Here is a 10893-nt window from a genome sequence, read left to right on the forward strand (position 1 = left end):
CAGACCAACCCTGTTTGTGGCTTTCCTGTTCCAAAGCTCCTAGTTTGGCTCAAGCAGCAAGGATGCTGGCAACTGTTGTGGAATTTGGCTTTAAACCTTCCAAGTGCATTTGCTTGACAGCTTCTAAAAACTTTTCAACGATTCCATTTGTGCATATCCTGCAATCATAGCAGTCTGCGAGTAAACATCTCATTGACATATTCTGTTGAACAGCTCACATGGCTTGTCAATGCTTCCGCATTTTGAATGTATGCCTATCAGGGAAGTTGCAGCTACAGCATCTGATAGAAACTTCCCTTGCTTTATGCTTCGATGGATGTCTATAGACTCTACACCCTGTTCTATATTAACTTTTTACTATAGTCTCCTTAGAACAATAATCCAATATTTCCACTGTCAATAATATCTTCCAATAAATTTCAGAAATATTCTCTGCTCCTTGATCATAAATTCAACTCAGTGTATAAGGCAGCCAGAAAATAATGCCCAATTGTATATCCGTTACCTTTGAAATATCATTCAATACTTATTTCCCTGATAAAAACAGTGCACTATTTTTTCAATTTTTCCAAACTCAGTTAAGAGGCATTGACATTGATATCTCCATTTTTTCTCTTATTATTTTTCTTTCTTATATGTCTGGTGCCTTTCAGTGCGTATTCCCTTTGCTAAGGGCAGTCACTATGTAGTATCTAATAAAGTTATCTCAGTCGCCTGGATTAACTTCTTGATCCCACTTCTGTTCTTATGCACTACTGGTGTTTGCAACATCTAGGAATCATATGCTTATCCTTGGGGTTTCTATTGGTTGTGCCTATTATAATTGGTAGATCTCTGTCCAGTACCCAATATTAAATTGGTCGCCTTCAATGTTCGTAAGTGCTTCAGTCACTATGCAGGTATTCTTCCTTCTTTTATGATTTGAATGTAACATAATACACACCTTGCCACACTGGTCTATGCTTTACCTTATCTATTAGCCACGGTGGAGATGAATGGACTATTGCTTGTCGCTCTTTTGTATGTGCTGCTGGGATTATTCAATGGTTTTAAATGATTTAATTCTTTTGGTTGATTCCGTCAGCTTATATCGAAGGAAATTGTATTCGTCTTTGTTCTATCATAGATATAACTCCCATGTAATGATGGCTTCCAATAGGGACGTTACCTGTGCAGTCTCATTGGTGTCTCTGCAGATGTATTCATTCTTCAAATGATGATTTGAAGATTTACTTCTTCTGCGAATGATGACGTGCAAATGTATTTTATGATCGTCCCTTCATTCCCTTTGAAGGTGACATGGCTTTTTTTATTTTTATTTTTGTTTTTGAAGACTTCTGTTATGGTCGAGCCAATACCCTATTTGAACGTGTGTCACCTTTCTTCATGTTTGTCTATATGTTCAATGATGTAGATCAACCTTGATCGATGTTCGTATGGGCAAGTCTGTTTGGCATGCACTCTTAGTATGTATAATAACCTCCATAATATGTATTATCATCTACGATATATGTGCCACAATAACTATGTTTGCTTCTACACTTGCAGTTGGCTCTGATACCATGTTAATGTTTTAATGATCGTTTTCTGCAAATGTAATAACACTACCATTGTCATTGGTGTGTTCCAAATGCAGATTTGAAGACTTATAAATATGAGAGGAGGAACATGTCTCTACGGTTAAACATCATTATATATATATATAATATGTCTAAATGATGATTTACCATCAATAATGTATCTTATGATTGAAGGAATCCAACTGAAGCTACAATCTTAACAATCTGGAATGAGGTTTAGGATAGTACGGGTCTTGAGTATGTTAGAATTTCAGAGGTGTGTTTTGAAAATCATTACTTAGTTGCAAGCCTTGCAAACAATCTTGAATGAGGCGGTCAGGAGGTGGATGCAAATGCTTGAAGATTTAGAGGGCGTTTGAGTGGCGAATGTAGAGAGCCAAGCCCTTTGCAGAGTATCACCAAGCTTGTGCAACAATGCAATTGAAAAAGATCCTTGTTTGGTCAATCATTGAAGTCATCTGTAAATTATTGTGATAATCAAGCTTTGAGGGTGTTGTCCTTGCTAAGAGGGAGTCTCAACATTCAGTTGCTTTTATTACGAGTTAGATGCGTTTTCCTTTGAGATGGAGAAATTTGAGGTGAAAGCCCTTGTATTGCATTTTTCTCTTAGATGAAGAAATTTGAGGTGAAAGCACTTGCAATGCATTCTTCTCTGTAAGAGAAGTTTGAGCCTTTGAGGTGCAAGTTGTTGTTCATGCATTCTTCTTTGTGAGAGAGAAGTTTGAGGTGCTAGCCCTTGTTAATGCATTATTCTCTGTGAGAGAGAGTTTGGGGTGAAAGCACTTGTTCAACCCTCTAAGAGTAGCTATGGTGGATCTACCCTCTAGGAGTAGCCAAGGTGGATGTCATGTTGAGAGACTCCGCGATGTGAGCTTATGTTTATTTCACACATGGGAGTAGCCATGGTGAACATCATGTTGAGTGAATCCATGATAATATTTCTTATTATCTTGCAATGGTTGTAGGGGTGTAGCCACTGTGTGATTGTCATGTTGAGAGACTCCATGACTAGAGAATTTGGAGAAATCTCTCCTTTGCTAAGAGGGAGTGTTAATGTTTGTAGCTGTAGGAGATATTTTTCTTGCTACAGTTTTGTAAATGCCTTGTTGATGTCTACATTTTTCTCAATCTGTCACATTTCGGCTATGTTAAGCCTCTTCATTCTACAGTAGATGACTGTTGCATTCATGCACGTATTTTTTCGGGAAGCAGCTGTAATTTATTGGCAAGCTTTTATGTTTCTGTGTTCTTCCTATCTTGTAAACAGTCTTCATATTTGATGCCTCAAAAGTGAATCGTCTGTTTCTCATAACCGTCATCATTCATAGTGAAGTGGAAGAGCTGTCGAGTATTATGCTTGTGTGAGATTGCCTTGTAGATGACTACCTTGTTCTCAAGCTGTCACATTTCGGCTATGTTAAGCCTTTCCATTCTACAGTAGATGACTGTTGCAATCATGCACATATTTTTCTGGGAAGCAGCTGTAATTTATTGGCAAGCTTTTATGTTTCCATGTTCTTCGTTATCTTGTAAATGGCCTTCATATTTGATGCCTCGAAAGTGAATCATCTGTTTCTCATAACCATCATCATTCATAGTGAAGTGGAAGAGCCATCGAGTATTATGCTCGCGAGAGATTGCCATGTGTGCTAGATGCCAACAGATTGAGGATTACTTATTTTATGATAAGTAGGAGATAATTTCCACAGCAAGTCAAATTGTGATATCACTATCAGGATTTTAACCGTGTGATTTTGAGTCAAACTCATTGACTCATGTTTCATGAGTAGTGATATGAATCCATCTCTCATGAGAATAAATGGAACACTGTGAGAATAAATGAAACACTTAGCACTCATTGGATCTAGGTGATGCTCATGGGGTTGCAAACTTTGGGTTTAACCATGGAGGAAACTCCATAGTTAAGCATGCTCAGGCTGGAGTAGTACTGGGATGGGTGACCTCCCGGGAAGTCCTGGTGCTTCACCCCTGTGAGCATCACCTAGATCCAATGAGTGCTGAGTGTTACATTTATTCTCATGAGAGATGGATTCATGTTGAATCACTACTCATGAAACATGGGTCAATGAGTTTGACTCAAAATCACACGGTTAAAATCTTGATAGCAATATCACTACTTATTTTATCTTCGGGATTCAATATATCTGATAAAAGGTTCAATTCATATTTGATCCATGTGGTTCTTATGATCGATGGATCATGGAATGACATGAAGTGTAACCACCATCAAGTCTTCTATTACATGTCTAGTATGAACCATTGGTCTTTCTCGACATTTAATATTCTATTGTCTGGGACTCTTGTGTGACGCAATTCTGATATATGAAGTTGTGTCTTTTATTATTGCATTACGGAATTCTGAGGATTGTAGGTTATGTTTATAAGGCATGTGAATGACAGCGATCTCTGTGTGTCTATGAGAAATTATCCACAACAGCATTTACTGTGCCTGCTACTGACATCACTTGTGAATGTCCTGTGTGGAATCATTTCTGTGTTTAGTATCTGTGAGACAAGGCTTTCTGTGTACTCTAGATAACAAGCAGATTTTGCTTATATTGTAATAGGCTTCTATGTGAGATTGTTAAGCATTAACAATCTTTCAGATTTATTATTCAATAAATAATCATATTTCAAGTGTAGCTTGGTTTTCCTTCGAATAGAAAGGTTTTCCCAAGGTAAATCTTTGTGTCTATTTGTTCTTATGTTTTGTTGAAGATATCTGGTCTCTTGTTTTGCCATCTTGATGTTCTAATTGCAGTTTTTTTTGGTGTTTGGGAATGTAAAATGACCTTTTTAGCTGAGTTGCTGGTTTGGATTCAGGTTTGAAATCTGTTCAATTTTTTTTGGGTTGGTTTCAGATTCGTTTGGGGCTCGTTTGTACAAGTGTGTGTGTGTGGGTATGTGTGTGCATGTGTACAAGAATATATGTTTTACAATATGTATATGTACATATATGCAGCAGCAAATATGTCCATACACCACTATGCTAATATTAAAGAAACATAGCAAAATACACCATATCAATGTTTTAGTTCAAAATCAACAATGTCAACTTTAATAATCAGCCATCACAATCACATATCATAAAAAGCCATCAAGCGAATCATCATCATTCTGTGGTTGCAAATTAGAAGTACAAAAAGTAATGCTTTAGGTCTGTTTAAGCCAAATGTTGTGATTGTACCATATTGTTAGCTTCACACATTAACTGTGATATCCGATGATTCAAAGAAAGCAGCTTTGGATCAGAGTCCAGACTGGATGAAGCCAAGAAAGCAGGCTTTGGATCCAGATTTAAACACATCAAAGGTCTCTTTAGATTTGTTTCAATCCATAGTTTTCTATAGACATTAGCCTATATGCACAAATTAAGGTGTATTACATACATTCCATAATAGATGTGACACTTTTATTCATCCTAGTTCTTCTCAAGTAGCATTTAATTCAAATTAGATATGATTAGTAATTTGATTCTAATCATGTGCTTGAGTCTAATTCTAAGTCTAATTTGCCATTAAAAACTTTTTGAAAAAGTAAACAAAAGGTGTTTTTTGACCAAATTCTGCCCTGGTTCCTATGGTGGAGTCCAAAGTCACTTAGAAGTCGTCTGAATTCTGTCATGGTTCCTTTGAAAGAATTCCCAACAAAATTCTGTCTCTGTGGCAGACTTCTGACAGAATCTGATAAGGACCGGACTTTTTAGAGAATTGAACCAGGAATTCCTAGGTCCAGTAGAGAATCTGGTAACTAGCCTTTTAGCAATCTCCCATTGTTGCACATGCACAGAAAGTGACAGCAGCAGTCAGTGTTACTGTATTTGCCTTGTTGATGACTGTTCCAGTTATATTACGGTCTACAAGCTATGTCTGAGCTGTTGGATGGCAGTCACAACCCAATTGGAGGTGTATATCCGCTTCTTGTTGCATTGACGTGGTTGTTAACTGCCAAGAAATAATTACCCTGCCGAAGTGTTAAGGCAATCTAGGCATATTTATCTCTGTCGTTGCAAAATCCAGGAGTTTTGGAACCTGAAGTTTCAGATTCATTTTGCTACTATTGTTGCTAATTATGTAACCAGTATATGTAGTGGAACTCCTAATTTTGGAGTTGATGCTAATCAAACCTGTATATGTCATGCTCAATGTTTGCTGCAAATAAGAGGTCAGTATTGTAATCTATTTTTGCAATCCAACCCTTAATGCAGAATTATTTCTAAAATTGGTCTCAGTTCAGACTATACTTGTTTCACATTTATAGATATGAATGTGAATGTACTCGAGACTTGGCAAAACTAAATACAAATGGAAACAAACCTGCAATGTGCATGCTACCGAATGAAACTTTGCAACTCTACCTTCATGACAAATGATTGACAAAATGCTAATGTGGACAAAATGCAAAATATGGTAAACAATCAGTGATGGTGCTAATTGTTTGGCAAAATTTCTTTGTAGAGTTGGTGATGAAAGAGTGTAAAAATCTAGTAGTCAACTAGTGTAGCTTCTTACACAAACCTGTCACTAGCAGTATTTGATAAGGTTGACAACTGTTCAGAAATAAGAGTGCATAACTTTTTTTACTACTTAATATTAGAACTGGTGAAAGTCATTCATTTCTGTAGTCCAGAACTAAATCAACATCAGAAGATCTAGGATAAGTTATAATTGCTAGGGCTGTAGCCAGTTGCATTATAGTAAAAATATCAACAATATCAATATGTTTCAACTATTTGGAGTTGTGTAATTAGTTGATATCTGGTATATGGAAGAATTGTGAGAAGAAGAGAACCTATTGTGGGGTGCATAGCAAAAATCCTAATGAATCTACAAGGATAGAATGAGAGATCGGGAGAAGCTTGTGTAAGTTGTGTCCATTATTGGTGATACCAAACACCCTTTTGACAGGTTGTGTGATAACTTCTTCACATTTTTATGATTGAGAAAAAGAATGATATCAATGATAAATAGAGTGCATTCTTTTATTGTTGTATGCGGTGGTTCTAAAGCAACAAAAACTGAATGATGACTGGGTATCACCTAAAGCCCTTTGTAAAGTCATATTTTGCAAGTACATTGAAATGCCTGATAGTCGTGATTGAACGCTTGTGAGGAAAGGAATGACATGTTTTCCGGACTATTTAGTGATCTCTGAATAGAACTCTACTAATTCAAACATGATTGCACTAACCACTGCATAGAGCATACTCTTTGGCTGTGGACTGTTAAAAATCAGCAAATTAAATAATAAGCATAAAGGAGTGATCATATTAGAATAGGGCATCATTTAAGCATATATTGTCATACTACATTTGTATTTGAACCCAAGGTTGCATGATAACGTGAAACTAAATTTACTTTAGAAATGAAGCAACCAAAATGTTCACACTAGAAATCCAACTCAATTTTCAATCACAAATGTTTTCCATTGTGATATTTCAATATCTGATCCTTGAGTTTTGTTCATTTTGCAGAATGGAAAGAGTCCCCTTTCAAGATTTTGGTGCAGCTTTACAAAAGGCACTTGGGAATCAAGGCCGTTCGGTCAAGCAAGTTCTTATGTTCGACGAATAGGAGTCACTTTTTATACTGTCTATCCTCCGTATAAATTGTGTGTGTACGCTAACTATAATTTCCTCTTAGTTCTTCATGTTAATGCTTTGATCACCATGTTTCCACGTGCCCTACTCTGCCGCTATTTTAATGCAATTTACAGTTCATCGGATCCAAGAATTTTAGCTGCATCTGTTAAATAACTCGAAGATCCAGCCATTAATTCCTTTTAATTTGGATACGAAACTGTTTACCATTCTCCAATCAAAACAGGAATTTTCTTGTGGATAATTTCTTACCCATGAAATAATGAGACAAGTTATTACAGACAGGCATATTTGTTAAATTTTTACATAACCAAGGCAAACGAATGTGTGGAGTGGAAATTGTTTTTCATTATCTATCCTACGAAGAGGGTCCATAAAAAAGGACAAAGCTCAAAGGGTGCTCTTTATCAATATCTAAAAGTAACGTAAATAATATTAGCTTTCATAATTTAACAACTTAATAATGGAACTTCTTTGCTAATAGAATGTTATGTAATTGTTTGATTTCATCTTTATGCATCGCAGGGCAAGGTACTCATCATTGGTATTATTGTTAATCCTAAAATAACTCAGATAATATAATGGTCTGAATTGCTGGTGTTACGGGTCTAGCAGAGCATTAATATCCTTTGAAGGATTTAACCTATTTAAATATCTTATGGCACTCGCCTGATCGGCGTCTCTTTAGAGCATACGATTTGTTCTAAATATAATATTGTATGTTAGTATAGTTACTAACTAATTCTGATTATGTATTTGACGACGATCTAGGTTAAAATTGCCATTTGGTTTGTGGGGCCGACCTAGGAAGAGTTATGTCCTTTTCTAGGACATGACTCTTGGGTGCCCTATATATATATGAGATAGGGATATGGATAAAGGACACACAAAACATAAAACAAGTGTGCTTCTTTAGCATCCTCTGCCTCATTCAAGTATATGGTAGAATATATATTATTTATTGTATAATTTGTATCTCACTAAGAAGGTCAAATATATCATTTTAAATTGATCAACTTCAATTCTAGTACAAAAGAAGGTTAGAAGGTTTTATATTAGTCTGTTCAATTAGAATTTGCAGAATATTTAAATGGTATCAGAGCTCTGGCAATCGAACTTAGGCTTTGCAAATTAAATAATCAGACTTGATATATATCTAGCATCACTCATCTATCTTCAATGGCATACACAATCAGACCTGAGGACAAATTTGATGGGAAAGAACACTTTGATGCTTGAAAATTCATAATTATGATGATTCTTGAAGAAAATGATGCAAAACAATTTGTTGATTCAATATCCAGACAACCTACCGTTGAACCTCATAAAACTGTCTGGAGTAAAGGAAATAGGAAAGCCATTCAGATCATATTAGATGGAGTGAAAAATTATATAGTACCAATACTAATGAAACATCAAACAACATTTCCTATGATGAATGCATTACTAAATGCATATGAGGTTAACAATGCAACTAGAGTTCTCACACTAAAAAAATAACTAAATCACATACAAATAAAGAAGGGAGAATTGATGAATAATTACTTCCTAAGGGTTGCTAGCCTAAGAGATGAACTTGCAAGTATAAAAACCATCATTAATGACACAAAACTAACATTGATGGCTATTGATGGATTACTGGATTCATGGGAAACATTCGCACAAGGAGTAAGTGTCAGAGATAATCTTTCTGACTTCAATAGACTTAAGGGAGATTATCTTCAAGAAGAATCTAGAAAACTAAAGAAAGGAAGAAAATTGAAAACGGAAGATGAAGAATTTCATGTTCTTAATACAAATTCCTATAAAGAAAAAAAGAAGCACTTCAAGAAGAAAAAGGGTAATCAAAAGAATGACAAACTTAAGAAAGATTATCCAAAATAAAATGCTTCAGATGTGAAAAGTTTGGACACTACAGATCTAATTGCTCAAAGAATTCTAAACAACAAGTGAACTATACAAACATAACTAGAGAAGAAGATAATTATGATCCTGATAATCGTGTATTGTATTTGTCACTATCAAATGAAGTCTCAAATAAAGCATGGGTGATTGATAGTGGATCCTCTAGACATATTACATGATACAAAGAAGCACTAGACTCTATATCAGAAAAGGTTAATGACAAAGTCACCATCGGTGATAATTCAACACATTTCGTTAAAAGAATTGGAAATTGCACCTTGAAACTAAAGTTGGAAAATTCTCTTCTTCTGAAAGAAGTACTCTATGTACCAGGAATAAAAAAGAATCTAATTTCAGTTACAATACTTGAAGATGATGGACATAATGTTGCATTCATGGACGGTAAAGTAATAACCTGGGCTAAGAACTCGTTTAAGAAATCAAAATTCACTGGTCAAAGAAAAGGGTATTTGTATGAATTAAATTTAGAACCTAGTCAACCTATTCAAGCCTTAATTCATGAAGTTGCAAATATAAATGAAATGACATAGAAGGTTAGGACATTTAAATTTCAAAACTTTATCAACTATGGAGAAGATGATTACTGGTTTACTTAAAATGAATAAAGATCACTCAAGCATATGCAAAGGATGTGCTCTAGGTAATAACACCAAAAGTCCATTTCATGATAGCACTAAAAAAACTAATAATGTTTTGGAATTAATGCACTCAGATTTATGTGGACCTATGTTTGTTCCTTCTCTTGGAGGATTTTGGTACTAAATACTTTTTGTAGATGACATCTCTAGGAAAATTTGGATTTACTTCTTAAAATTCAAAGAATAAAAAAAAATCCTGAAGAGATTTAAAGAATTTAAAATTTTAATTGAAAACTTATCAGGACATAAAATTAAAACTCTTAGAACTTATAATGAAGGGGAATACACTTCAGATTTGTTTAAAAAGTTTTGTAAAGAAACATGAATTAAGAGGGAGTATGCCATTCCTTGTAACCCACAACAAAACGGGGTAGCAGAAAGGAAGAATAGAACAATTATAGAAACTGGTACAACTATAATATTTGATCAAAATTCAAAATATTATCTTTGGGCAAAAGCCTCTTGTACTGCTGTTTATATTCAAAACAGAAGTCCTCAATCCTACCTTAGAGATAAAACTCTTGAAGAAGTCTTCACTAAGGTTGAACCCAATATAAGTCATCTTACGATTTTTGGGTGCCCTGTATATATCCATCTTTCAAAAGAAAAGAGAACTAAGTTAGAACCCTCTGGGAGGAAAGACATTTTTGTAGGGTATAGTGAAACATATAAAGCATATATGATTTTCACACTTACTGCAAAAGATATTGAACTTAGTAGGGATGTAATTTTTGAAGAAGATTTAGCATTCAAAAGAGCCTTAAGTTCTGAATAACCCTCTCCTTTACCTAGTTCTGAAAAAAATACTGAATCTAAGTCTCAAAGGGAGAACATGTAAGAAATTGAAGATGAAATTCAAAACCTTAATCTTGAAGAAACTCAAAATTCTAAGAAAAGACCACTTTGGGAAATTAAAAAAGCAGAGGAAGCACAAGACTTTGTTGCACCATCTAGAACAATCAGAGAAAGCAAAAGACCCAATAGATTTTCTAATTATACAACAAACATGAATGATTTGTCTAAATCAGAACCAACCAATATTCTAGATGCTATTAAACATACAACTTGGAAAGAAGCTATGACATAAGAATACCAATCTATTATGAAGAATGATGTTTCAGAAATTGTT

The 10893-nt window shown here is 34.9% G+C and overlaps 1 protein-coding gene across 1 annotated transcript in view; it reads left to right on the forward strand.

Annotated features, from left to right (window-relative positions):
• The window catches only part of LOC149530341 (Polyketide synthase, enoylreductase family protein), a 65097-nt gene extending 57613 nt beyond the window's left edge, over positions 1-7484 (forward strand). Inside the window, exon 10 of the mRNA XM_089808900.1 lies at positions 7075-7484. Coding sequence (XP_089665026.1) covers positions 7075-7174 — 100 coding nt within the window. The 3' untranslated portion in view covers positions 7175-7484. The remainder of the gene's footprint in view (positions 1-7074) is intronic.
• The last annotated feature ends 3409 nt before the right edge of the window (positions 7485-10893 follow it).

This window comes from Cupressus sempervirens, chromosome 11, assembly GCF_028749045.1.
Source record: "Cupressus sempervirens isolate cs-2001-9-10 chromosome 11, ASM2874904v1, whole genome shotgun sequence".
Taxonomy (NCBI): domain Eukaryota; kingdom Viridiplantae; phylum Streptophyta; class Pinopsida; order Cupressales; family Cupressaceae; genus Cupressus; species Cupressus sempervirens.